Source organism: Abramis brama (genome assembly GCF_963993115.1).
Source record: "Abramis brama genome assembly, chromosome: 10".
In the NCBI taxonomy this organism is placed as follows: Eukaryota; Metazoa; Chordata; class Actinopteri; order Cypriniformes; family Leuciscidae; genus Abramis; species Abramis brama.
Genome location: NC_139972.1, coordinates 1,079,526 through 1,107,379, shown reverse-complemented (window position 1 = coordinate 1,107,379; position 27,854 = coordinate 1,079,526). Strand labels below are relative to the sequence as shown.

Sequence of the window (27,854 nt, the reverse complement as noted above, 5' to 3'; positions counted from 1 at the left end):
TGTGTGTGTGTGTGTGTGGCACAGGGGACTCCTCGTTACGCTCAGCTCTTGGTGTGTGTGTGTGTGTGGCACAGGGGACTCCTCGTTACACTCAGCTCTTGGTGTGTGTGTGTATGTGTGTGTGTGTGTGTGTGTGGCACAGGGGACTCCTCGTTACACTCAGCTCTTGGTGTGTGTGTGTGTGTGGCACAGGGGACTCCTCGTTACACTCAGCTCTTGGTGTGTGTGTGTGTGTGTGTGTGTGTGTGTGTGTGTGTGGCACAGGGGACTCCTCGTTACACTCAGCTCTTGGTGTGTGTGTGTGTGTGTGTGTGTGGCACAGGGGACTCCTCGTTACACTCAGCTCTTGGTTTGTGTGTGTGTGTGTGTGTGGCACAGGGGACTCCTCGTTACACTCAGCTCTTGGTGTGTGTGTGTGTGTGTGTGGCACAGGGGACTCCTCGTTACACTCAGCTCTTGGTGTGTGTGTGTGGCACAGGGGACTCCTCGTTACACTCAGCTCTTGGTGTGTGTGTGTGTGGCACAGGGGACTCCTCGTTACACTCAGCTCTTGGTGTGTGTGTGTGTGTAGCACAGGGGACACCTCATTACGCTCAGCTCTTGGTGTGTGTGTGTGTGTGTGTGTGTGTGTGTGTGTGTGTGTGTGGCACAGGGGACTCCTCGTTACACTTTGCTCTTGGTGTGTGTGTGTGTGTGTGGCACAGGGGACTCCTCATTACGCTCAGCTCTTGGTGTGTGTGTGTGTGTGTGTGTGTGTGTGTGTGGCACAGGGGACTCCTCGTTACACTTTGCTCTTGGTGTGTGTGTGTGTGTGTGGCACAGGGGACTCCTCATTACGCTCAGCTCTTGGTGTGTGTGTGTGTGTGTGTGTGTGTGTGTGTGTGTGTGTGTGTGTGTGTGTGTGTGGCACAGGGGACTCCTCGTTACACTTTGCTCTTGGTGTGTGTGTGTGGCACAGGGGACTCCTCGTTACACTCAGCTCTTGGTGTGTGTGTGTGTGTGTGTGTGGCACAGGGGACTCCTCGTTACACTCTGCTCTTGGTGTGTGTGTGTGTGTGTGGCACAGGGGACTCCTCGTTACACTCAGCTCTTGGTGTGTGTGTGTGTGTGTGGCACAGGGGACTCCTCATTACGCTCAGCTCTTGGTGTGTGTGTGTGTGTGTGTGGCACAGGGGACTCCTCGATACGCTCAGCTCTTGGTGTGTGTGTGTGTGTGTGTGTGTGTGGCACAGGGGACTCCTCGTTACACTCAGCTCTTGGTGTGTGTGTGTGTGTGTGTGTGGCACAGGGGACTCCTCGTTACACTCAGCTCTTGGTGTGTGTGTGTGTGTGTGTGTGTGTGTGTTTGTGTGTGTGGCACAGGGGACTCCTCGTTACACTCAGCTCTTGGTGTGTGTGTGTGTGTGTGGCACAGGGGACTCCTCGATACGCTCAGCTCTTGGTGTGTGTGTGTGTGTGTGTGTGTGTGGCACAGGGGACTCCTCATTACGCTCAGCTCTTGGTGTGTGTGTGTGTGTGTGTGTGTGTGTGTGGGGCACAGGGGACTCCTCGTTACACTCAACTCTTGGTGTGTGTGTGTGTGTGTGGCACAGGGGACTCCTCGTTACACTCAGCTCTTGGTGTGTGTGTGTGTGTGTGTGTGGCACAGGGGACTCCTCGATACGCTCAGCTCTTGGTGTGTGTGTGTGTGTGTGTGTGTGTGTGTGGCACAGGGGACTCCTCATTACGCTCAGCTCTTGGTGTGTGTGTGTGTGTGTGTGTGTGGGGCACAGGGGACTCCTCGTTACACTCAACTCTTGGTGTGTGTGTGTGTGTGTGGCACAGGGGACTCCTCGTTACACTCAGCTCTTGGTGTGTGTGTGTGTGTGTGGCACAGGGGACTCCTCGTTACACTCAGCTCTTGGTGTGTGTGTGGCACAGGGGACTCCTCATTACGCTCAGCTCTTGGTGTGTGTGTGTGTGTGTGTGTGTGTGTGTGTGTGGCACAGGGGACTCCTCGTTACACTTTGCTCTTGGTGTGTGTGTGTGTGTGTGGCACAGGGGACTCCTCATTACGCTCAGCTCTTGGTGTGTGTGTGTGTGTGTGTGTGTGTGTGTGTGGCACAGGGGACTCCTCGTTACACTTTGCTCTTGGTGTGTGTGTGTGTGTGTGGCACAGGGGACTCCTCATTACGCTCAGCTCTTGGTGTGTGTGTGTGTGTGTGTGTGTGTGTGTGTGTGTGTGTGTGTGGCACAGGGGACTCCTCGTTACACTTTGCTCTTGGTGTGTGTGTGTGTGTGTGGCACAGGGGACTCCTCGTTACACTCAGCTCTTGGTGTGTGTGTGTGTGTGTGTGTGTGGCACAGGGGACTCCTCGTTACACTCTGCTCTTGGTGTGTGTGTGTGTGTGTGGCACAGGGGACTCCTCGTTACACTCAGCTCTTGGTGTGTGTGTGTGTGTGTGTGGCACAGGGGACTCCTCATTACGCTCAGCTCTTGGTGTGTGTGTGTGTGTGTGTGTGTGTGGCACAGGGGACTCCTCGTTACACTTTGCTCTTGGTGTGTGTGTGTGTGTGTGGCACAGGGGACTCCTCGTTACACTCAGCTCTTGGTGTGTGTGTGTGTGTGTGTGTGTGGCACAGGGGACTCCTCATTACGCTCAGCTCTTGGTGTGTGTGTGTGTGTGTGTGTGTGTGGCACAGGGGACTCCTCGTTACACTCTGCTCTTGGTGTGTGTGTGTGTGTGTGTGTGGCACAGGGGACTCCTCGTTACACTCAGCTCTTGGTGTGTGTGTGTGTGTGGCACAGGGGACTCCTCGTTACACTCAGCTCTTGGTGTGTGTGTGTGTGTGTGTGTGGCACAGGGGACTCCTCGTTACACTCAGCTCTTGGTGTGTGTGTGTGTGTGTGTGTGCGTGTGGCACAGGGGACTCCTCGTTACACTCTGCTCTTGGTGTGTGTGTGTGTGTGGCACAGGGGACTCCTCGTTACACTCAGGTCTTGGTGTGTGTGTGTGTGTGGCACAGGGGACTCCTCGTTACACTCAGCTCTTGGTGTGTGTGTGTGTGTGTGGCACAGGGGACTCCTCGTTACACTCAGCTCTTAGTGTGTGTGTGTGTGTGGCACAGGGGACTCCTCGTTACACTCAGCTCTTGGTGTGTGTGTGTGTGTGTGGCACAGGGGACTCCTCGTTACACTCAGCTCTTGGTGTGTGTGTGTGTGTGTGTGGCACAGGGGACTCCTCGTTACACTCAGCTCTTGGTGTGTGTGTGTGTGTGTGTGTGTGTGTGTGTGGCACAGGGGACTCCTCGTTACGCTCAGCTCTTGATGTGTGTGTGTGGCACAGGGGACTCCTCGTTACACTCAGCTCTTAGTGTGTGTGTGTGTGTGTGTGTGGCACAGGGGACTCCTCGTTACACTCAGCTCTGGTGTGTGTGTGTGTGTGGGGCACAGGGGACTCCTCGTTACACTCAGCTCTTAGTGTGTGTGTGTGTGTGGCACAGGGGACTCCTCGTTACACTCAGCTCTTGGTGTGTGTGTGTGTGTGTGTGGCACAGGGGACTCCTCGTTACACTCAGCTCTTGGTGTGTGTGTGTGTGTGTGTGTGTGTGTGTGTGTGGCACAGGGGACTCCTCGTTACACTCAGCTCTTGGTGTGTGTGTGTGGCACAGGGGACTCCTCGTTACACTCAGCTCTTGGTGTGTGTGTGTGTGTGTGTGTGGCACAGGGGACTCCTCGTTACACTCAGCTCTTGGTGTGTGTGTGTGTGTGTGGCACAGGGGACTCCTCGTTACACTCAGCTCTTGGTGTGTGTGTGTGTGTGTGTGTGTGGCACAGGGGACTCCTCGTTACACTCAGCTCTTGGTGTGTGTGTGTGTGTGTGTGTGTGTGTGTGTGTGTGGCACAGGGGACTCCTCGTTACACTCAGCTCTTGGTGTGTGTGTGTGTGTGTGGCACAGGGGACTCCTCGTTACACTCAGCTCTGGTGTGTGTGTGTGTGTGTGTGTGTGTGGCACAGGGGACTCCTCGTTACACTCAGCTCTTGGTGTGTGTGTGTGTGTGTGTGTGTGGCACAGGGGACTCTCTCGTTACACTCAGCTCTTGGTGTGTGTGTGTGTGTGTGGCACAGGGGACTCCTCGTTACACTCAGCTCTTGGTGTGTGTGTGTGGCACAGGGGACTCCTCGTTACACTCAGCTCTTGGTGTGTGTATGTGTGTGTGTGTGTGTGGGGCACAGGGGACTCCTCGTTACACTCAGCTCTTGGTGTGTGTGTGTGTGTGTGTGTGTGTGGCACAGGGGACTCCTCGTTACACTCCGCTCTTGGTGTGTGTGTGTGTGTGTGTGTGTGTGGCACAGGGGACTCCTCGTTACGCTCAGCTCTTGGTGTGTGTATGTGTGTGTGTGTGTGTGTGGCACAGGGGACTCCTCGTTACGCTCAGCTCTTGGTGTGTGTATGTGTGTGTGTGTGTGTGTGTGTGTGTGTGTGTGGCACAGGGGACTCCTCGTTACACTCAGCTCTTGGTGTGTGTGTGTGTGGCACAGGGGACTCCTCGTTACGCTCAGCTCTTGGTGTGTGTATGTGTGTGTGTGTGTGTGTGTGTGTGTGTGTGGCACAGGGGACTCCTCGTTACACTCCGCTCTTGGTGTGTGTGTGTGTGTGTGTGTGTGTGTGTGGCACAGGGGACTCCTCGTTACACTCCGCTCTTGGTGTGTGTGTGTGTGTGTGTGTGTGTGTGTGGCACAGGGGACTCCTCGTTACGCTCAGCTCTTGGTGTGTGTATGTGTGTGTGTGTGTGTGTGTGTGTGTGTGGCACAGGGGACTCCTCGTTACACTCCGCTCTTGGTGTGTGTGTGTGTGTGTGTGTGTGTGTGGCACAGGGGACTCCTCGTTACACTCAGCTCTTGGTGTGTGTGTGTGTGGCACAGGGGACTCCTCGTTACACTCAGCTCTTGGTGTGTGTGTGTGTGGCACAGGGGACTCCTCGTTACACTCCGCTCTTGGTGTGTGTGTGTGTGTGGCACAGGGGACTCCTCGTTACACTCAGCTCTTGGTGTGTGTGTGTGTGGCACAGGGGACTCCTCGTTACACTCAGCTCTTGGTGTGTGTGTGTGTGTGTGTGTGTGTGTGTGGCACAGGGGACTCCTTGTTACACTCAGCTCTTGGTGTGTGTGTGTGTGTGGCACAGGGGACTCCTCGTTACACTCAGCTCTTGGTGTGTGTGTGTGTGGCACAGGGGACTCCTCGTTACACTCAGCTCTTGGTGTGTGTGTGTGTGTGTGTGTGTGTGTGTGGCACAGGGGACTCCTCGTTACACTCAGCTCTTGGTGTGTGTGTGTGTGGCACAGGGGACTCCTCGTTACACTCAGCTCTGGTGTGTGTGTGTGTGGCACAGGGGACTCCTCGTTACACTCAGCTCTTGGTGTGCGTGTGTGTGGCACAGGGGACTCCTCGTTACACTCAGCTCTTGGTGTGCGTGTGTGTGGCACAGGGGACTCCTCGTTACACTCAGCTCTTGGTGTGTGTGTGTGTGGCACAGGGGACTCCTCGTTACACTCAGCTCTTGGTGTGCGTGTGTGTGGCACAGGGGACTCCTCGTTACACTCAGCTCTTGGTGTGCGTGTGTGTGGCACAGGGGACTCCTCGTTACACTCAGCTCTTGGTGTGTGTGTGTGTGTGTGTGGCACAGGGGACTCCTCGTTACACTCAGCTCTTGTTGTGTGTGTGTGTGTGTGTGTGTGTGTGTGGCACAGGGGACTCCTCGTTACACTCAGCTCTTGGTGTGTGTGTGTGTGTGGCACAGGGGACTCCTCGTTACGCTCAGCTCTTGGTGTGTGTGTGTGTGTGTGTGTGTGTGTGGCACAGGGGACTCCTCATTACGCTCAGCTCTTGGTGTGTGTGTGTGTGTGTGTGTGTGGCACAGGGGACTCCTCGTTACACTCAGCTCTGGTGTGTGTGTGTGTGTGTGTGTGTGTGTGTGGCACAGGGGACTCCTCGTTACACTCAGCTCTTGGTGTGTGTGTGTGTGTGTGGCACAGGGGACTCCTCGTTACACTCAGCTCTTGGTGTGTGTGTGTGTGTGTGTGTGTGGCACAGGGGACTCCTCGTTACACTCAGCTCTTGGTGTGTGTGTGTGTGGCACAGGGGACTCCTCGTTACACTCAGCTCTTGGTGTGTGTGTGTGTGTGTGTGTGTGGCACAGGGGACTCCTCGTTACACTCAGCTCTTGGTGTGTGTGTGTGTGTGTGGCACAGGGGACTCCTCGTTACACTCAGCTCTTGGTGTGTGTGTGTGTGTGTGTGTGTGTGTGTGGCACAGGGGACTCCTCGTTACACTCAGCTCTTGGTGTGTGTGTGTGTGTGTGTGTGTGTGTGTGTGTGTGGCACAGGGGACTCCTCGTTACACTCAGCTCTTGGTGTGTGTGTGTGTGTGTGTGGCACAGGGGACTCCTCGTTACACTCAGCTCTTGGTGTGTGTGTGTGTGTGTGTGGCACAGGGGACTCCTCGTTACACTCAGCCCTTGGTGTGTGTGTGTGTGTGTGTGTGTGTGTGGCACAGGGGACTCCTCGTTACACTCAGCTCTTGGTGTGTGTGTGTGTGTGTGTGTGTGTGTGGCACAGGGGACTCCTCATTACGCTCAGCTCTTGGTGTGTGTGTGTGTGTGTGTGTGTGTGGGGGGGGGGGCACAGGGGACTCCTCGTTACACTCAACTCTTGGTGTGTGTGTGTGTGGCACAGGGGACTCCTCGTTACACTCAGCTCTTGGTGTGTGTATGTGTGTGTGGCACAGGGGACTCCTCGTTACACTCAGCTCTTGGTGTGTGTGTGTGTGTGTGTGTGTGTGTGTGTGTGTGGCACAGGGGACTCCTCGATACGCTCAGCTCTTGGTGTGTGTGTGTGTGTGTGTGTGTGTGTGTGTGTGTGTGTGGCACAGGGGACTCCTCATTACGCTCAGCTCTTGGTGTGTGTGTGTGTGTGTGTGTGTGTGGGGCACAGGGGACTCCTCGTTACACTCAACTCTTGGTGTGTGTGTGTGTGTGTGTGTGGCACAGGGGACTCCTCGTTACACTCTGCTCTTGGTGTGTGTGTGTGTGTGTGGCACAGGGGACTCCTCGTTACACTCAGCTCTTGGTGTGTGTGTGTGTGTGTGTGTGTGTGTGTGTGTGTGTGTGTGTGTGTGTGGCACAGGGGACTCCTCATTACGCTCAGCTCTTGGTGTGTGTGTGTGTGTGTGGGGCACAGGGGACTCCTCGTTACACTCAGCTCTTGGTGTGTGTGTGTGTGTGTGGCACAGGGGACTCCTCATTACGCTCAGCTCTTGGTGTGTGTGTGTGTGTGTGTGTGTGTGTGTGTGTGTGGCACAGGGGACTCCTCGTTACACTCTGCTCTTGGTGTGTGTGTGTGTGTGTGGCACAGGGGACTCCTCGTTACACTCAGCTCTTGGTGTGTGTGTGTGTGTGGCACAGGGGACTCCTCGTTACACTCAGCTCTTGGTGTGTGTGTGTGTGTGTGGCACAGGGGACTCCTCGTTACACTCAGCTCTTGGTGTGTGTGTGTGTGTGTGTGTGTGTGTGTGGCACAGGGGACTCCTCGTTACACTCAGCTCTTGGTGTGTGTGTGTGTGTGTGTGGCACAGGGGACTCCTCGTTACACTCAGCTCTTGGTGTGTGTGTGTGTGTGTGTGCGGCACAGGGGACTCCTCGTTACACTCAGCTCTTGGTGTGTGTGTGTGTGTGTGTGTGGCACAGGGGACTCCTCGTTACACTCAGCTCTTGGTGTGTGTGTGTGTGTGTGTGTGGCACAGGGGACTCCTCGTTACACTCAGCTCTTGGTGTGTGTGTGTGTGTGTGTGTGGCACAGGGGACTCCTCGTTACACTCAGCTCTTGGTGTGTGTGTGTGTGTGTGTGTGTGTGGCACAGGGGACTCCTCGTTACACTCAGCTCTTGGTGTGTGTGTGTGTGTGTGGCACAGGGGACTCCTCGTTACACTCAGCTCTTGGTGTGTGTGTGTGTGTGTGTGGCACAGGGGACTCCTCGTTACACTCAGCTCTTGGTGTGTGTGTGTGTGTGTGGCACAGGGGACTCCTCGTTACACTCAGCTCTTGGTGTGTGTGTGTGTGTGTGGCACAGGGGACTCCTCGTTACACTCAGCTCTTGGGTGTGTGTGTGTGTGTGTGTGTGTGTGTGTGTGGCACAGGGGACTCCTCGTTACGCTCAGCTCTTGATGTGTGTGTGTGTGTGTGTGTGTGTGTGGCACAGGGGACTCCTCGTTACACTCAGCTCTTGGTGTGTGTGTGTGTGGCACAGGGGACTCCTCGTTACACTCAGCTCTTGGTGTGTGTGTGTGTGTGTGTGTGTGTGTGTGGCACAGGGGACTCCTCGTTACACTCAGCTCTTGGTGTGTGTGTGTGTGTGGCACAGGGGACTCCTCGTTACACTCAGCTCTTGGTGTGTGTGTGTGTGTGTGTGTGTGTGTGTGTGTGTGTGTGTGTGTGTGTGTGGCACAGGGGACTCCTCGTTACACTCAACTCTTGGTGTGTGTGTGTGGCACAGGGGACTCCTCATTACACTCAGCTCTTGGTGTGTGTGTGTGTGTGTGTGTGTGTGTGTGTGTGTGTGTGTGTGGCACAGGGGACTCCTCGTTACACTCAACTCTTGGTGTGTGTGTGTGGCACAGGGGACTCCTCGTTACACTCAACTCTTGGTGTGTGTGTGTGTGTGTGTGTGTGTGGCACAGGGGACTCCTCGTTACACTCAGCTCTTGGTGTGTGTGTGTGTGGCACAGGGGACTCCTCGTTACACTTTGCTCTTGGTGTGTGTGTGTGTGTGTGGCACAGGGGACTCCTCGTTACACTCAGCTCTTCGTGTGTGTGTGTGTGTGTGTGTGTGGCACAGGGGACTCCTCGTTACACTCTGCTCTTGGTGTGTGTGTGTGTGTGTGGCACAGGGGACTCCTCGTTACACTCAGCTCTTGGTGTGTGTGTGTGTGTGTGGCACAGGGGACTCCTCATTACGCTCAGCTCTTGGTGTGTGTGTGTGTGTGTGTGTGTGTGGCACAGGGGACTCCTCGTTACACTTTGCTCTTGGTGTGTGTGTGTGTGTGTGGCACAGGGGACTCCTCGTTACACTCAGCTCTTGGTGTGTGTGTGTGTGTGTGTGTGTGTGGCACAGGGGACTCCTCATTACGCTCAGCTCTTGGTGTGTGTGTGTGTGTGTGTGTGTGTGGCACAGGGGACTCCTCGTTACACTCTGCTCTTGGTGTGTGTGTGTGTGTGTGTGTGGCACAGGGGACTCCTCGTTACACTCAGCTCTTGGTGTGTGTGTGTGTGTGGCACAGGGGACTCCTCGTTACACTCAGCTCTTGGTGTGTGTGTGTGTGTGTGTGTGGCACAGGGGACTCCTCGTTACACTCAGCTCTTGGTGTGTGTGTGTGTGTGTGTGTGCGTGTGGCACAGGGGACTCCTCGTTACACTCTGCTCTTGGTGTGTGTGTGTGTGTGGCACAGGGGACTCCTCGTTACACTCAGGTCTTGGTGTGTGTGTGTGTGTGGCACAGGGGACTCCTCGTTACACTCAGCTCTTGGTGTGTGTGTGTGTGTGTGGCACAGGGGACTCCTCGTTACACTCAGCTCTTAGTGTGTGTGTGTGTGTGGCACAGGGGACTCCTCGTTACACTCAGCTCTTGGTGTGTGTGTGTGTGTGTGGCACAGGGGACTCCTCGTTACACTCAGCTCTTGGTGTGTGTGTGTGTGTGTGTGGCACAGGGGACTCCTCGTTACACTCAGCTCTTGGTGTGTGTGTGTGTGTGTGTGTGTGTGTGTGTGGCACAGGGGACTCCTCGTTACGCTCAGCTCTTGATGTGTGTGTGTGGCACAGGGGACTCCTCGTTACACTCAGCTCTTAGTGTGTGTGTGTGTGTGTGTGTGGCACAGGGGACTCCTCGTTACACTCAGCTCTGGTGTGTGTGTGTGTGTGGGGCACAGGGGACTCCTCGTTACACTCAGCTCTTAGTGTGTGTGTGTGTGTGGCACAGGGGACTCCTCGTTACACTCAGCTCTTGGTGTGTGTGTGTGTGTGTGTGGCACAGGGGACTCCTCGTTACACTCAGCTCTTGGTGTGTGTGTGTGTGTGTGTGTGTGTGTGTGTGTGGCACAGGGGACTCCTCGTTACACTCAGCTCTTGGTGTGTGTGTGTGGCACAGGGGACTCCTCGTTACACTCAGCTCTTGGTGTGTGTGTGTGTGTGTGTGTGGCACAGGGGACTCCTCGTTACACTCAGCTCTTGGTGTGTGTGTGTGTGTGTGGCACAGGGGACTCCTCGTTACACTCAGCTCTTGGTGTGTGTGTGTGTGTGTGTGTGTGGCACAGGGGACTCCTCGTTACACTCAGCTCTTGGTGTGTGTGTGTGTGTGTGTGTGTGTGTGTGGCACAGGGGACTCCTCGTTACACTCAGCTCTTGGTGTGTGTGTGTGTGTGTGGCACAGGGGACTCCTCGTTACACTCAGCTCTGGTGTGTGTGTGTGTGTGTGTGTGTGTGGCACAGGGGACTCCTCGTTACACTCAGCTCTTGGTGTGTGTGTGTGTGTGTGTGTGGCACAGGGGACTCTCTCGTTACACTCAGCTCTTGGTGTGTGTGTGTGTGTGTGGCACAGGGGACTCCTCGTTACACTCAGCTCTTGGTGTGTGTGTGTGGCACAGGGGACTCCTCGTTACACTCAGCTCTTGGTGTGTGTATGTGTGTGTGTGTGTGTGGGGCACAGGGGACTCCTCGTTACACTCAGCTCTTGGTGTGTGTGTGTGTGTGTGTGTGTGTGGCACAGGGGACTCCTCGTTACACTCCGCTCTTGGTGTGTGTGTGTGTGTGTGTGTGTGTGGCACAGGGGACTCCTCGTTACGCTCAGCTCTTGGTGTGTGTATGTGTGTGTGTGTGTGTGTGGCACAGGGGACTCCTCGTTACGCTCAGCTCTTGGTGTGTGTATGTGTGTGTGTGTGTGTGTGTGTGTGTGTGTGTGGCACAGGGGACTCCTCGTTACACTCAGCTCTTGGTGTGTGTGTGTGTGGCACAGGGGACTCCTCGTTACGCTCAGCTCTTGGTGTGTGTATGTGTGTGTGTGTGTGTGTGTGTGTGTGGCACAGGGGACTCCTCGTTACACTCCGCTCTTGGTGTGTGTGTGTGTGTGTGTGTGTGTGTGTGGCACAGGGGACTCCTCGTTACACTCCGCTCTTGGTGTGTGTGTGTGTGTGTGTGTGTGTGTGTGGCACAGGGGACTCCTCGTTACGCTCAGCTCTTGGTGTGTGTATGTGTGTGTGTGTGTGTGTGTGTGTGTGTGGCACAGGGGACTCCTCGTTACACTCCGCTCTTGGTGTGTGTGTGTGTGTGTGTGTGTGTGTGGCACAGGGGACTCCTCGTTACACTCAGCTCTTGGTGTGTGTGTGTGTGGCACAGGGGACTCCTCGTTACACTCAGCTCTTGGTGTGTGTGTGTGTGGCACAGGGGACTCCTCGTTACACTCCGCTCTTGGTGTGTGTGTGTGTGTGGCACAGGGGACTCCTCGTTACACTCAGCTCTTGGTGTGTGTGTGTGTGGCACAGGGGACTCCTCGTTACACTCAGCTCTTGGTGTGTGTGTGTGTGTGTGTGTGTGTGTGTGTGTGGCACAGGGGACTCCTTGTTACACTCAGCTCTTGGTGTGTGTGTGTGTGTGGCACAGGGGACTCCTCGTTACACTCAGCTCTTGGTGTGTGTGTGTGTGGCACAGGGGACTCCTCGTTACACTCAGCTCTTGGTGTGTGTGTGTGTGTGTGTGTGTGTGTGTGTGTGTGTGTGTGGCACAGGGGACTCCTCGTTACACTCAGCTCTTGGTGTGTGTGTGTGTGGCACAGGGGACTCCTCGTTACACTCAGCTCTGGTGTGTGTGTGTGTGGCACAGGGGACTCCTCGTTACACTCAGCTCTTGGTGTGCGTGTGTGTGGCACAGGGGACTCCTCGTTACACTCAGCTCTTGGTGTGTGTGTGTGTGGCACAGGGGACTCCTCGTTACACTCAGCTCTTGGTGTGTGTGTGTGTGGCACAGGGGACTCCTCGTTACACTCAGCTCTTGGTGTGCGTGTGTGTGGCACAGGGGACTCCTCGTTACACTCAGCTCTTGGTGTGTGTGTGTGTGTGTGTGGCACAGGGGACTCCTCGTTACACTCAGCTCTTGTTGTGTGTGTGTGTGTGTGTGTGTGTGTGTGGCACAGGGGACTCCTCGTTACACTCAGCTCTTGGTGTGTGTGTGTGTGTGGCACAGGGGACTCCTCGTTACGCTCAGCTCTTGGTGTGTGTGTGTGTGTGTGTGTGTGTGTGGCACAGGGGACTCCTCATTACGCTCAGCTCTTGGTGTGTGTGTGTGTGTGTGTGTGTGGCACAGGGGACTCCTCGTTACACTCAGCTCTGGTGTGTGTGTGTGTGTGTGTGTGTGTGTGTGGCACAGGGGACTCCTCGTTACACTCAGCTCTTGGTGTGTGTGTGTGTGTGTGGCACAGGGGACTCCTCGTTACACTCAGCTCTTGGTGTGTGTGTGTGTGTGTGTGTGTGTGGCACAGGGGACTCCTCGTTACACTCAGCTCTTGGTGTGTGTGTGTGTGGCACAGGGGACTCCTCGTTACACTCAGCTCTTGGTGTGTGTGTGTGTGTGTGTGTGTGGCACAGGGGACTCCTCGTTACACTCAGCTCTTGGTGTGTGTGTGTGTGTGTGTGTGGCACAGGGGACTCCTCGTTACACTCAGCTCTTGGTGTGTGTGTGTGTGTGTGTGTGTGTGGCACAGGGGACTCCTCGTTACACTCAGCTCTTGGTGTGTGTGTGTGTGTGTGTGTGTGTGTGTGTGTGTGTGTGTGGCACAGGGGACTCCTCGTTACACTCAGCTCTTGGTGTGTGTGTGTGTGTGTGTGGCACAGGGGACTCCTCGTTACACTCAGCTCTTGGTGTGTGTGTGTGTGTGTGTGTGTGTGTGTGTGTGTGTGTGTGTGGCACAGGGGACTCCTTGTTACACTCAACTCTTGGTGTGTGTGTGTGGCACAGGGGACTCCTCGTTACACTCAGCTCTTGGTGTGTGTGTGTGTGTGTGTGTGTGTGTGGCACAGGGGACTCCTCATTACGCTCAGCTCTTGGTGTGTGTGTGTGTGTGTGTGTGTGTGTGGGGGGGGCACAGGGGACTCCTCGTTACACTCAACTCTTGGTGTGTGTGTGTGTGGCACAGGGGACTCCTCGTTACACTCAGCTCTTGGTGTGTGTATGTGTGTGTGGCACAGGGGACTCCTCGTTACACTCAGCTCTTGGTGTGTGTGTGTGTGTGTGTGTGTGTGTGTGTGTGTGGCACAGGGGACTCCTCGATACGCTCAGCTCTTGGTGTGTGTGTGTGTGTGTGTGTGTGTGGCACAGGGGACTCCTCATTACGCTCAGCTCTTGGTGTGTGTGTGTGTGTGTGTGTGTGTGGGGCACAGGGGACTCCTCGTTACACTCAACTCTTGGTGTGTGTGTGTGTGTGTGTGTGTGGCACAGGGGACTCCTCGTTACACTCTGCTCTTGGTGTGTGTGTGTGTGTGTGGCACAGGGGACTCCTCGTTACACTCAGCTCTTGGTGTGTGTGTGTGTGTGTGTGTGTGTGTGTGTGTGTGTGTGTGTGTGGCACAGGGGACTCCTCATTACGCTCAGCTCTTGGTGTGTGTGTGTGTGTGTGGGGCACAGGGGACTCCTCGTTACACTCAGCTCTTGGTGTGTGTGTGTGTGTGTGTGTGGCACAGGGGACTCCTCATTACGCTCAGCTCTTGGTGTGTGTGTGTGTGTGTGTGTGTGTGTGTGTGTGTGGCACAGGGGACTCCTCGTTACACTCTGCTCTTGGTGTGTGTGTGTGTGTGTGGCACAGGGGACTCCTCGTTACACTCAGCTCTTGGTGTGTGTGTGTGTGTGTGGCACAGGGGACTCCTCGTTACACTCAGCTCTTGGTGTGTGTGTGTGTGTGTGGCACAGGGGACTCCTCGTTACACTCAGCTCTTGGTGTGTGTGTGTGTGTGTGTGTGTGTGTGTGTGTGTGGCACAGGGGACTCCTCGTTACGCTCAGCTCTTGATGTGTGTGTGTGTGTGTGTGTGTGGCACAGGGGACTCCTCGTTACACTCAGCTCTTGGTGTGTGTGTGTGTGGCACAGGGGACTCCTCGTTACACTCAGCTCTTGGTGTGTGTGTGTGTGTGTGTGTGTGTGTGTGGCACAGGGGACTCCTCGTTACACTCAGCTCTTGGTGTGTGTGTGTGTGTGGCACAGGGGACTCCTCGTTACACTCAGCTCTTGGTGTGTGTGTGTGTGTGTGTGTGTGTGTGTGTGTGTGTGTGTGTGTGTGGCACAGGGGACTCCTCGTTACACTCAACTCTTGGTGTGTGTGTGTGGCACAGGGGACTCCTCATTACACTCAGCTCTTGGTGTGTGTGTGTGTGTGTGTGTGTGTGTGTGTGTGTGTGTGTGGCACAGGGGACTCCTCGTTACACTCAACTCTTGGTGTGTGTGTGTGGCACAGGGGACTCCTCGTTACACTCAGCTCTTGGTGTGTGTGTGTGTGTGTGTGTGTGTGTGGCACAGGGGACTCCTCATTACGCTCAGCTCTTGGTGTGTGTGTGTGTGTGTGTGTGTGTGTGGGGGGGGCACAGGGGACTCCTCGTTACACTCAACTCTTGGTGTGTGTGTGTGTGGCACAGGGGACTCCTCGTTACACTCAGCTCTTGGTGTGTGTATGTGTGTGTGGCACAGGGGACTCCTCGTTACACTCAGCTCTTGGTGTGTGTGTGTGTGTGTGTGTGTGTGTGTGTGTGTGGCACAGGGGACTCCTCGATACGCTCAGCTCTTGGTGTGTGTGTGTGTGTGTGTGTGTGTGTGTGTGTGTGTGTGGCACAGGGGACTCCTCATTACGCTCAGCTCTTGGTGTGTGTGTGTGTGTGTGTGTGTGTGGGGCACAGGGGACTCCTCGTTACACTCAACTCTTGGTGTGTGTGTGTGTGTGTGTGTGGCACAGGGGACTCCTCGTTACACTCTGCTCTTGGTGTGTGTGTGTGTGTGTGGCACAGGGGACTCCTCGTTACACTCAGCTCTTGGTGTGTGTGTGTGTGTGTGTGTGTGTGTGTGTGTGTGTGTGTGTGTGTGTGTGTGGCACAGGGGACTCCTCATTACGCTCAGCTCTTGGTGTGTGTGTGTGTGTGTGGGGCACAGGGGACTCCTCGTTACACTCAGCTCTTGGTGTGTGTGTGTGTGTGTGGCACAGGGGACTCCTCATTACGCTCAGCTCTTGGTGTGTGTGTGTGTGTGTGTGTGTGTGTGTGTGTGTGGCACAGGGGACTCCTCGTTACACTCTGCTCTTGGTGTGTGTGTGTGTGTGTGGCACAGGGGACTCCTCGTTACACTCAGCTCTTGGTGTGTGTGTGTGTGTGGCACAGGGGACTCCTCGTTACACTCAGCTCTTGGTGTGTGTGTGTGTGTGTGGCACAGGGGACTCCTCGTTACACTCAGCTCTTGGTGTGTGTGTGTGTGTGTGTGTGTGTGTGTGGCACAGGGGACTCCTCGTTACACTCAGCTCTTGGTGTGTGTGTGTGTGTGTGTGGCACAGGGGACTCCTCGTTACACTCAGCTCTTGGTGTGTGTGTGTGTGTGTGTGCGGCACAGGGGACTCCTCGTTACACTCAGCTCTTGGTGTGTGTGTGTGTGTGTGGCACAGGGGACTCCTCGTTACACTCAGCTCTTGGTGTGTGTGTGTGTGTGTGTGTGGCACAGGGGACTCCTCGTTACACTCAGCTCTTGGTGTGTGTGTGTGTGTGTGTGTGTGGCACAGGGGACTCCTCGTTACACTCAGCTCTTGGTGTGTGTGTGTGTGTGTGGCACAGGGGACTCCTCGTTACACTCAGCTCTTGGTGTGTGTGTGTGTGTGTGTGGCACAGGGGACTCCTCGTTACACTCAGCTCTTGGTGTGTGTGTGTGTGTGTGGCACAGGGGACTCCTCGTTACACTCAGCTCTTGGTGTGTGTGTGTGTGTGTGGCACAGGGGACTCCTCGTTACACTCAGCTCTTGGTGTGTGTGTGTGTGTGTGTGTGTGTGTGTGTGGCACAGGGGACTCCTCGTTACGCTCAGCTCTTGATGTGTGTGTGTGTGTGTGTGTGTGTGTGGCACAGGGGACTCCTCGTTACACTCAGCTCTTGGTGTGTGTGTGTGTGGCACAGGGGACTCCTCGTTACACTCAGCTCTTGGTGTGTGTGTGTGTGTGTGTGTGTGTGTGTGGCACAGGGGACTCCTCGTTACACTCAGCTCTTGGTGTGTGTGTGTGTGTGGCACAGGGGACTCCTCGTTACACTCAGCTCTTGGTGTGTGTGTGTGTGTGTGTGTGTGTGTGTGTGTGTGTGTGTGTGTGTGTGTGTGGCACAGGGGACTCCTCGTTACACTCAACTCTTGGTGTGTGTGTGTGGCACAGGGGACTCCTCATTACACTCAGCTCTTGGTGTGTGTGTGTGTGTGTGTGTGTGTGTGTGTGTGTGTGTGTGTGTGTGGCACAGGGGACTCCTCGTTACACTCAACTCTTGGTGTGTGTGTGTGGCACAGGGGACTCCTCGTTACACTCAACTCTTGGTGTGTGTGTGTGTGTGTGTGTGTGTGGCACAGGGGACTCCTCGTTACACTCAGCTCTTGGTGTGTGTGTGTGTGGCACAGGGGACTCCTCGTTACACTTTGCTCTTGGTGTGTGTGTGTGTGTGTGGCACAGGGGACTCCTCGTTACACTCAGCTCTTCGTGTGTGTGTGTGTGTGTGTGTGTGGCACAGGGGACTCCTCGTTACACTCTGCTCTTGGTGTGTGTGTGTGTGTGTGGCACAGGGGACTCCTCGTTACACTCAGCTCTTGGTGTGTGTGTGTGTGTGTGGCACAGGGGACTCCTCATTACGCTCAGCTCTTGGTGTGTGTGTGTGTGTGTGTGTGTGTGTGGCACAGGGGACTCCTCGTTACACTTTGCTCTTGGTGTGTGTGTGTGTGTGTGGCACAGGGGACTCCTCGTTACACTCAGCTCTTGGTGTGTGTGTGTGTGTGTGTGTGTGTGGCACAGGGGACTCCTCATTACGCTCAGCTCTTGGTGTGTGTGTGTGTGTGTGTGTGTGTGGCACAGGGGACTCCTCGTTACACTCTGCTCTTGGTGTGTGTGTGTGTGTGTGTGTGGCACAGGGGACTCCTCGTTACACTCAGCTCTTGGTGTGTGTGTGTGTGTGGCACAGGGGACTCCTCGTTACACTCAGCTCTTGGTGTGTGTGTGTGTGTGTGTGTGGCACAGGGGACTCCTCGTTACACTCAGCTCTTGGTGTGTGTGTGTGTGTGTGTGTGCGTGTGGCACAGGGGACTCCTCGTTACACTCTGCTCTTGGTGTGTGTGTGTGTGTGGCACAGGGGACTCCTCGTTACACTCAGGTCTTGGTGTGTGTGTGTGTGTGGCACAGGGGACTCCTCGTTACACTCAGCTCTTGGTGTGTGTGTGTGTGTGTGGCACAGGGGACTCCTCGTTACACTCAGCTCTTAGTGTGTGTGTGTGTGTGGCACAGGGGACTCCTCGTTACACTCAGCTCTTGGTGTGTGTGTGTGTGTGTGGCACAGGGGACTCCTCGTTACACTCAGCTCTTGGTGTGTGTGTGTGTGTGTGTGGCACAGGGGACTCCTCGTTACACTCAGCTCTTGGTGTGTGTGTGTGTGTGTGTGTGTGTGTGTGTGGCACAGGGGACTCCTCGTTACGCTCAGCTCTTGATGTGTGTGTGTGGCACAGGGGACTCCTCGTTACACTCAGCTCTTAGTGTGTGTGTGTGTGTGTGTGTGGCACAGGGGACTCCTCGTTACACTCAGCTCTGGTGTGTGTGTGTGTGTGGGGCACAGGGGACTCCTCGTTACACTCAGCTCTTAGTGTGTGTGTGTGTGTGGCACAGGGGACTCCTCGTTACACTCAGCTCTTGGTGTGTGTGTGTGTGTGTGTGGCACAGGGGACTCCTCGTTACACTCAGCTCTTGGTGTGTGTGTGTGTGTGTGTGTGTGTGTGTGTGTGTGTGGCACAGGGGACTCCTCGTTACACTCAGCTCTTGGTGTGTGTGTGTGGCACAGGGGACTCCTCGTTACACTCAGCTCTTGGTGTGTGTGTGTGTGTGTGTGTGGCACAGGGGACTCCTCGTTACACTCAGCTCTTGGTGTGTGTGTGTGTGTGTGGCACAGGGGACTCCTCGTTACACTCAGCTCTTGGTGTGTGTGTGTGTGTGTGTGTGTGGCACAGGGGACTCCTCGTTACACTCAGCTCTTGGTGTGTGTGTGTGTGTGTGTGTGTGTGTGTGGCACAGGGGACTCCTCGTTACACTCAGCTCTTGGTGTGTGTGTGTGTGTGTGGCACAGGGGACTCCTCGTTACACTCAGCTCTGGTGTGTGTGTGTGTGTGTGTGTGTGTGGCACAGGGGACTCCTCGTTACACTCAGCTCTTGGTGTGTGTGTGTGTGTGTGTGTGGCACAGGGGACTCTCTCGTTACACTCAGCTCTTGGTGTGTGTGTGTGTGTGTGGCACAGGGGACTCCTCGTTACACTCAGCTCTTGGTGTGTGTGTGTGGCACAGGGGACTCCTCGTTACACTCAGCTCTTGGTGTGTGTATGTGTGTGTGTGTGTGTGGGGCACAGGGGACTCCTCGTTACACTCAGCTCTTGGTGTGTGTGTGTGTGTGTGTGTGTGTGGCACAGGGGACTCCTCGTTACACTCCGCTCTTGGTGTGTGTGTGTGTGTGTGTGTGTGTGGCACAGGGGACTCCTCGTTACGCTCAGCTCTTGGTGTGTGTATGTGTGTGTGTGTGTGTGTGGCACAGGGGACTCCTCGTTACGCTCAGCTCTTGGTGTGTGTATGTGTGTGTGTGTGTGTGTGTGTGTGTGTGTGTGGCACAGGGGACTCCTCGTTACACTCAGCTCTTGGTGTGTGTGTGTGTGGCACAGGGGACTCCTCGTTACGCTCAGCTCTTGGTGTGTGTATGTGTGTGTGTGTGTGTGTGTGTGTGTGTGTGTGTGTGTGTGTGGCACAGGGGACTCCTCGTTACACTCCGCTCTTGGTGTGTGTGTGTGTGTGTGTGTGTGTGTGTGGCACAGGGGACTCCTCGTTACACTCCGCTCTTGGTGTGTGTGTGTGTGTGTGTGTGTGTGTGTGGCACAGGGGACTCCTCGTTACGCTCAGCTCTTGGTGTGTGTATGTGTGTGTGTGTGTGTGTGTGTGTGTGTGTGGCACAGGGGACTCCTCGTTACACTCCGCTCTTGGTGTGTGTGTGTGTGTGTGTGTGTGTGTGGCACAGGGGACTCCTCGTTACACTCAGCTCTTGGTGTGTGTGTGTGTGGCACAGGGGACTCCTCGTTACACTCAGCTCTTGGTGTGTGTGTGTGTGGCACAGGGGACTCCTCGTTACACTCCGCTCTTGGTGTGTGTGTGTGTGTGGCACAGGGGACTCCTCGTTACACTCAGCTCTTGGTGTGTGTGTGTGTGGCACAGGGGACTCCTCGTTACACTCAGCTCTTGGTGTGTGTGTGTGTGTGTGTGTGTGTGTGTGTGTGGCACAGGGGACTCCTTGTTACACTCAGCTCTTGGTGTGTGTGTGTGTGTGGCACAGGGGACTCCTCGTTACACTCAGCTCTTGGTGTGTGTGTGTGTGGCACAGGGGACTCCTCGTTACACTCAGCTCTTGGTGTGTGTGTGTGTGTGTGTGTGTGTGTGTGTGTGTGTGGCACAGGGGACTCCTCGTTACACTCAGCTCTTGGTGTGTGTGTGTGTGGCACAGGGGACTCCTCGTTACACTCAGCTCTGGTGTGTGTGTGTGTGGCACAGGGGACTCCTCGTTACACTCAGCTCTTGGTGTGCGTGTGTGTGGCACAGGGGACTCCTCGTTACACTCAGCTCTTGGTGTGTGTGTGTGTGGCACAGGGGACTCCTCGTTACACTCAGCTCTTGGTGTGTGTGTGTGTGGCACAGGGGACTCCTCGTTACACTCAGCTCTTGGTGTGCGTGTGTGTGGCACAGGGGACTCCTCGTTACACTCAGCTCTTGGTGTGTGTGTGTGTGTGTGTGGCACAGGGGACTCCTCGTTACACTCAGCTCTTGTTGTGTGTGTGTGTGTGTGTGTGTGTGTGTGGCACAGGGGACTCCTCGTTACACTCAGCTCTTGGTGTGTGTGTGTGTGTGGCACAGGGGACTCCTCGTTACGCTCAGCTCTTGGTGTGTGTGTGTGTGTGTGTGTGTGTGTGGCACAGGGGACTCCTCATTACGCTCAGCTCTTGGTGTGTGTGTGTGTGTGTGTGTGTGGCACAGGGGACTCCTCGTTACACTCAGCTCTGGTGTGTGTGTGTGTGTGTGTGTGTGTGTGTGGCACAGGGGACTCCTCGTTACACTCAGCTCTTGGTGTGTGTGTGTGTGTGTGGCACAGGGGACTCCTCGTTACACTCAGCTCTTGGTGTGTGTGTGTGTGTGTGTGTGTGTGGCACAGGGGACTCCTCGTTACACTCAGCTCTTGGTGTGTGTGTGTGTGGCACAGGGGACTCCTCGTTACACTCAGCTCTTGGTGTGTGTGTGTGTGTGTGTGTGTGTGGCACAGGGGACTCCTCGTTACACTCAGCTCTTGGTGTGTGTGTGTGTGTGTGTGTGGCACAGGGGACTCCTCGTTACACTCAGCTCTTGGTGTGTGTGTGTGTGTGTGTGTGTGTGGCACAGGGGACTCCTCGTTACACTCAGCTCTTGGTGTGTGTGTGTGTGTGTGTGTGTGTGTGTGTGTGTGTGTGTGTGTGTGGCACAGGGGACTCCTCGTTACACTCAGCTCTTGGTGTGTGTGTGTGTGTGTGTGGCACAGGGGACTCCTCGTTACACTCAGCTCTTGGTGTGTGTGTGTGTGTGTGTGTGTGTGTGTGTGTGTGTGTGTGTGGCACAGGGGACTCCTCGTTACACTCAACTCTTGGTGTGTGTGTGTGGCACAGGGGACTCCTCGTTACACTCAGCTCTTGGTGTGTGTGTGTGTGTGTGTGTGTGTGTGGCACAGGGGACTCCTCATTACGCTCAGCTCTTGGTGTGTGTGTGTGTGTGTGTGTGTGTGTGGGGGGGGCACAGGGGACTCCTCGTTACACTCAACTCTTGGTGTGTGTGTGTGTGGCACAGGGGACTCCTCGTTACACTCAGCTCTTGGTGTGTGTATGTGTGTGTGGCACAGGGGACTCCTCGTTACACTCAGCTCTTGGTGTGTGTGTGTGTGTGTGTGTGTGTGTGTGTGTGTGGCACAGGGGACTCCTCGATACGCTCAGCTCTTGGTGTGTGTGTGTGTGTGTGTGTGTGTGTGTGTGTGGCACAGGGGACTCCTCATTACGCTCAGCTCTTGGTGTGTGTGTGTGTGTGTGTGTGTGTGGGGCACAGGGGACTCCTCGTTACACTCAACTCTTGGTGTGTGTGTGTGTGTGTGTGTGTGGCACAGGGGACTCCTCGTTACACTCTGCTCTTGGTGTGTGTGTGTGTGTGTGGCACAGGGGACTCCTCGTTACACTCAGCTCTTGGTGTGTGTGTGTGTGTGTGTGTGTGTGTGTGTGTGTGTGTGTGTGTGGCACAGGGGACTCCTCATTACGCTCAGCTCTTGGTGTGTGTGTGTGTGTGTGGGGCACAGGGGACTCCTCGTTACACTCAGCTCTTGGTGTGTGTGTGTGTGTGTGTGTGGCACAGGGGACTCCTCATTACGCTCAGCTCTTGGTGTGTGTGTGTGTGTGTGTGTGTGTGTGTGTGTGTGGCACAGGGGACTCCTCGTTACACTCTGCTCTTGGTGTGTGTGTGTGTGTGTGGCACAGGGGACTCCTCGTTACACTCAGCTCTTGGTGTGTGTGTGTGTGTGTGGCACAGGGGACTCCTCGTTACACTCAGCTCTTGGTGTGTGTGTGTGTGTGTGGCACAGGGGACTCCTCGTTACACTCAGCTCTTGGTGTGTGTGTGTGTGTGTGTGTGTGTGTGTGTGTGTGTGTGGCACAGGGGACTCCTCGTTACGCTCAGCTCTTGATGTGTGTGTGTGTGTGTGTGTGTGGCACAGGGGACTCCTCGTTACACTCAGCTCTTGGTGTGTGTGTGTGTGGCACAGGGGACTCCTCGTTACACTCAGCTCTTGGTGTGTGTGTGTGTGTGTGTGTGTGTGTGTGGCACAGGGGACTCCTCGTTACACTCAGCTCTTGGTGTGTGTGTGTGTGTGGCACAGGGGACTCCTCGTTACACTCAGCTCTTGGTGTGTGTGTGTGTGTGTGTGTGTGTGTGTGTGTGTGTGTGTGTGTGTGTGTGTGTGGCACAGGGGACTCCTCGTTACACTCAACTCTTGGTGTGTGTGTGTGGCACAGGGGACTCCTCATTACACTCAGCTCTTGGTGTGTGTGTGTGTGTGTGTGTGTGTGTGTGTGTGTGTGTGTGTGTGTGTGTGTGGCACAGGGGACTCCTCGTTACACTCAACTCTTGGTGTGTGTGTGTGGCACAGGGGACTCCTCGTTACACTCAGCTCTTGGTGTGTGTGTGTGTGTGTGTGTGTGTGTGGCACAGGGGACTCCTCATTACGCTCAGCTCTTGGTGTGTGTGTGTGTGTGTGTGTGTGTGTGGGGGGGGCACAGGGGACTCCTCGTTACACTCAACTCTTGGTGTGTGTGTGTGTGGCACAGGGGACTCCTCGTTACACTCAGCTCTTGGTGTGTGTATGTGTGTGTGGCACAGGGGACTCCTCGTTACACTCAGCTCTTGGTGTGTGTGTGTGTGTGTGTGTGTGTGTGTGTGTGTGGCACAGGGGACTCCTCGATACGCTCAGCTCTTGGTGTGTGTGTGTGTGTGTGTGTGTGTGTGTGTGTGGCACAGGGGACTCCTCATTACGCTCAGCTCTTGGTGTGTGTGTGTGTGTGTGTGTGTGTGGGGCACAGGGGACTCCTCGTTACACTCAACTCTTGGTGTGTGTGTGTGTGTGTGTGTGTGGCACAGGGGACTCCTCGTTACACTCTGCTCTTGGTGTGTGTGTGTGTGTGTGGCACAGGGGACTCCTCGTTACACTCAGCTCTTGGTGTGTGTGTGTGTGTGTGTGTGTGTGTGTGTGTGTGTGTGTGTGTGTGTGGCACAGGGGACTCCTCATTACGCTCAGCTCTTGGTGTGTGTGTGTGTGTGTGGGGCACAGGGGACTCCTCGTTACACTCAGCTCTTGGTGTGTGTGTGTGTGTGTGTGTGGCACAGGGGACTCCTCATTACGCTCAGCTCTTGGTGTGTGTGTGTGTGTGTGTGTGTGTGTGTGTGTGTGGCACAGGGGACTCCTCGTTACACTCTGCTCTTGGTGTGTGTGTGTGTGTGTGGCACAGGGGACTCCTCGTTACACTCAGCTCTTGGTGTGTGTGTGTGTGTGTGGCACAGGGGACTCCTCGTTACACTCAGCTCTTGGTGTGTGTGTGTGTGTGTGTGTGTGTGTGTGTGTGTGGCACAGGGGACTCCTCGTTACACTCAGCTCTTGGTGTGTGTGTGTGTGTGGCACAGGGGACTCCTCGTTACACTCAGCTCTTGGTGTGTGTGTGTGTGTGTGGCACAGGGGACTCCTCGTTACACTCAGCTCTTGGTGTGTGTGTGTGTGTGTGTGTGTGTGTGTGTGGCACAGGGGACTCCTCGTTACACTCAGCTCTTGGTGTGTGTGTGTGTGTGTGGCACAGGGGACTCCTCGTTACACTCAGCTCTTGGTGTGTGTGTGTGTGTGTGTGCGGCACAGGGGACTCCTCGTTACACTCAGCTCTTGGTGTGTGTGTGTGTGTGTGGCACAGGGGACTCCTCGTTACACTCAGCTCTTGGTGTGTGTGTGTGTGTGTGTGTGGCACAGGGGACTCCTCGTTACACTCAGCTCTTGGTGTGTGTGTGTGTGTGTGTGTGTGGCACAGGGGACTCCTCGTTACACTCAGCTCTTGGTGTGTGTGTGTGTGTGTGGCACAGGGGACTCCTCGTTACACTCAGCTCTTGGTGTGTGTGTGTGTGTGTGTGGCACAGGGGACTCCTCGTTACACTCAGCTCTTGGTGTGTGTGTGTGTGTGTGGCACAGGGGACTCCTCGTTACACTCAGCTCTTGGTGTGTGTGTGTGTGTGTGGCACAGGGGACTCCTCGTTACACTCAGCTCTTGGTGTGTGTGTGTGTGTGTGTGTGTGTGTGTGTGTGTGGCACAGGGGACTCCTCGTTACGCTCAGCTCTTGATGTGTGTGTGTGTGTGTGTGTGTGGCACAGGGGACTCCTCGTTACACTCAGCTCTTGGTGTGTGTGTGTGTGGCACAGGGGACTCCTCGTTACACTCAGCTCTTGGTGTGTGTGTGTGTGTGTGTGTGTGTGTGTGTGTGGCACAGGGGACTCCTCGTTACACTCAGCTCTTGGTGTGTGTGTGTGTGTGGCACAGGGGACTCCTCGTTACACTCAGCTCTTGGTGTGTGTGTGTGTGTGTGTGTGTGTGTGTGTGTGTGTGTGTGTGTGTGTGTGTGGCACAGGGGACTCCTCGTTACACTCAACTCTTGGTGTGTGTGTGTGGCACAGGGGACTCCTCATTACACTCAGCTCTTGGTGTGTGTGTGTGTGTGTGTGTGTGTGTGTGTGTGTGTGTGTGTGTGTGTGTGTGTGGCACAGGGGACTCCTCGTTACACTCAACTCTTGGTGTGTGTGTGTGGCACAGGGGACTCCTCGTTACACTCAACTCTTGGTGTGTGTGTGTGTGTGGCACAGGGGACTCCTCGTTACACTCAGCTCTTGGTGTGTGTGTGTGTGTGGCACAGGGGACTCCTCGTTACACTCAGCTCTTGGTGTGTGTGTGTGTGGGGCACAGGGGACTCCTCGTTACACTCAGCTCTGGGTGTGTGTGTGTGTGTGGCACAGGGGACTCCTCGTTACGCTCAGCTCTTGGTGTGTGTGTGTGTGTGTGTGTGTGTGTGTGTGTGTGTGTGGCACAGGGGACTCCTCGTTACACTCAGCTCTTGGTGTGTGTGTGTGTGTGTGGCACAGGGGACTCCTCGTTACACTCAGCTCTTGGTGTGTGTGTGTGTGTGTGTGTGTGTGTGTGTGTGTGTGTGTGTGGCACAGGGGACTCCTCGTTACGCTCAGCTCTTGATGTGTGTGTGTGTGTGTGTGTGTGGCACAGGGGACTCCTCGTTACACTCAGCTCTTGGTGTGTGTGTGTGTGGCACAGGGGACTCCTCGTTACACTCAGCTCTTGGTGTGTGTGTGTGTGTGTGTGTGTGTGTGTGTGGCACAGGGGACTCCTCGTTACACTCAGCTCTTGGTGTGTGTGTGTGTGTGGCACAGGGGACTCCTCGTTACACTCAGCTCTTGGTGTGTGTGTGTGTGTGTGTGTGTGTGTGTGTGTGTGTGTGTGTGTGTGGCACAGGGGACTCCTCGTTACACTCAACTCTTGGTGTGTGTGTGTGGCACAGGGGACTCCTCATTACACTCAGCTCTTGGTGTGTGTGTGTGTGTGTGTGTGTGTGTGTGTGTGTGTGTGTGTGTGTGTGTGTGTGTGTGTGTGGCACAGGGGACTCCTCGTTACACTCAACTCTTGGTGTGTGTGTGTGGCACAGGGGACTCCTCGTTACACTCAACTCTTGGTGTGTGTGTGTGGCACAGGGGACTCCTCGTTACACTCAACTCTTGGTGTGTGTGTGGCACAGGGGACTACTCGTTACACTCAGCTCTTGGTGTGTGTGTGTGTGTGGCACAGGGGACTCCTCGTTACACTCAGCTCTTGGTGTGTGTGTGTGTGTGGCACAGGGGACTCCTCGTTACACTCAGCTCTTGGTGTGTGTGTGTGTGTGGCACAGGGGACTCCTCGTTACGCTCAGCTCTTGGTGTGTGTGTGTGTGTGTGTGTGTGTGTGTGTGTGTGTGTGTGTGTGTGTGTGTGGCACAGGGGACTCCTCGTTACGCTCAGCTCTTGGTGTTTTAGGGCTCTGTAATGGTATGTGTTGGGGTCACTTGTTTTTAGGTGTTTCCAGAATTTGATGGCTCTTTTGTGGATTCTCTCTCTCTCTCTCTCTCTCTCTCTCTCTCTCTCTCTCTCTCTCTCTCTCTCTCTCTCTCTCTCTCTCTCTCGTCACACATAAAGTGAAAGGAGGTTTTCCTGTCGCTATTTTGTGAAGGAAAAATACGAATACGACACGGAAAAACAGAGCATCAAAGTGTTTAATAGAAACGTTTAAGAAGGAATTTCCATGTTCATGATGTTAAAGCTGGAGGATTTGAGATCCTGTATCTTGTAAAAGTTTGATCAAGGTGAGTGTTCATGTGTGACTTTCTCATATTAATATGAATCTCTGGAGGACATTTTACGTGATTGTTTGTTTGATATAAAATCTTTAATTAAGGGTTTCTTTCACTTAAAGATTATTTTGTGTTTGGTGGTGTTTGTGATTCTTCAGAAGTTTAACAGCATGTGTAAACATTCATAGGCCAACTCACACCTCACAGACAAACGCCTTTTTTTTATTACCAGATCAGTGTGTGTCGATGTGGGGTTTGTTTTCTCTTTTACCTGAACATGTTCAATCAGCGTTTCTCGGGGTCAGTTATTTTTCATAAAAGTCTAAATCCAACAGTCGACTTGTGTATGTGTGTGTGTGTGTGTGTAAAGGCCCAATGAGCTTGAGTTAATAAAGTTATTTTCCAGCTAAAGTTAGTTTTGATTGAGTCAAAGAAAGTTTACAGAAGAAAAATGTTTTTTGCCTGTTTTTGTTTTGAAACTAACATGAAATATTAAATTAAAAGATCATAAAGTGCTTTTAGTTGAAAGGTGAATTTGTTTATACTAATATGGTTCGTCTCATAAATAATGAACACAGTAATCTAAAGGATTAAACTGAATCTGTTCTCTGTTCCAGCTCAGTCCAGCAGAAGAGCTCAAACCCAGAGTCCAGCTGTGTGTCTATGAAGAGTAACTGCTCTATGGATCCGCCAATGAAGTTTAAGAGTGGAGACAAACGGCCTAATCTCAGGTATATAATTTCTATAAAAGATGTTCTTATAGTATTGAAACTATATACACTTTTGAATTAGAAGCATAATTTATCTCAGTCTATTACTAGCAATGACATCAAGTAAGTGTAAGCTGAGATTATTCCCACCTTTATATAATGGAGTAGGTGTAAAATTGAGTGGATTTTTCTAACCGCTGGTTCAGATTTGTTGAAAGCTTCACAGTGTCTGGTCAGAACAGTGATGTTTCACAGCAAGAGCACCGTTACTAGAGTACAGTAAGGTGGATTATCTTTAAAGGTCAGCTAAACATTGGTCTCTTTAGTCGGCTGAGTCTTCGTCCTCCATTGTGCCTTTGAGAAGAGTCATGTGATCGGGGTTGATGTTCATTGGTATTGAATCATTGGTATTGATCATTGTTGATTTCAATTTGTTTGTTTTGAATTTCTAATTCCTAATATTACTGTTATTTTTTTGAATCATGCTTAATTTCAAACCAGTAAGTTAATTTCTCAAAATAATTGTAATCAAAGTTTGAAATATAATGCAAAACTACGGTGACCGGGAGGGGGCATGTTCATATAGGCCAGAACACACACTAGGGCTGGCACCTATCTCCCGATTCGATACTATCACTTGTGTAAAAAAAATTTTTTTTAGGAATTGCGATTCTACAAGTATTGCGATTCGATATTGTAATATATTTATTATTGCAATTTTTTTTTTAACACTACACCATGGGGAAAGTTAAATCATACACTTATACAGACTGTACATTATGTATAAGATGAGTCATATTTACAGAAACTATTCATCACATCTTTGAGTTTTATTTCAGAAGCATCATATAGTTAGC

At 53.9% G+C, this 27,854-nt stretch overlaps 1 protein-coding gene across 3 annotated transcripts in view; it reads left to right on the top strand.

Moving 5' to 3' along the window:
- LOC311091370 (NACHT, LRR and PYD domains-containing protein 3-like) overlaps positions 1 to 27,854 on the top strand; it is a 145,013-nt gene that overhangs the window by 9,371 nt on the left and 107,788 nt on the right. For all 3 annotated transcript variants that reach the window (XM_084127302.1, XM_084127301.1, XM_084127300.1), the window contains exon 2: positions 26,905 to 27,018. In XM_084127302.1, coding sequence (XP_083983428.1) covers positions 26,951 to 27,018 — 68 coding nt within the window. In that variant the 5' untranslated portion in view covers positions 26,905 to 26,950. The remainder of the gene's footprint in view (positions 1 to 26,904; positions 27,019 to 27,854) is intronic.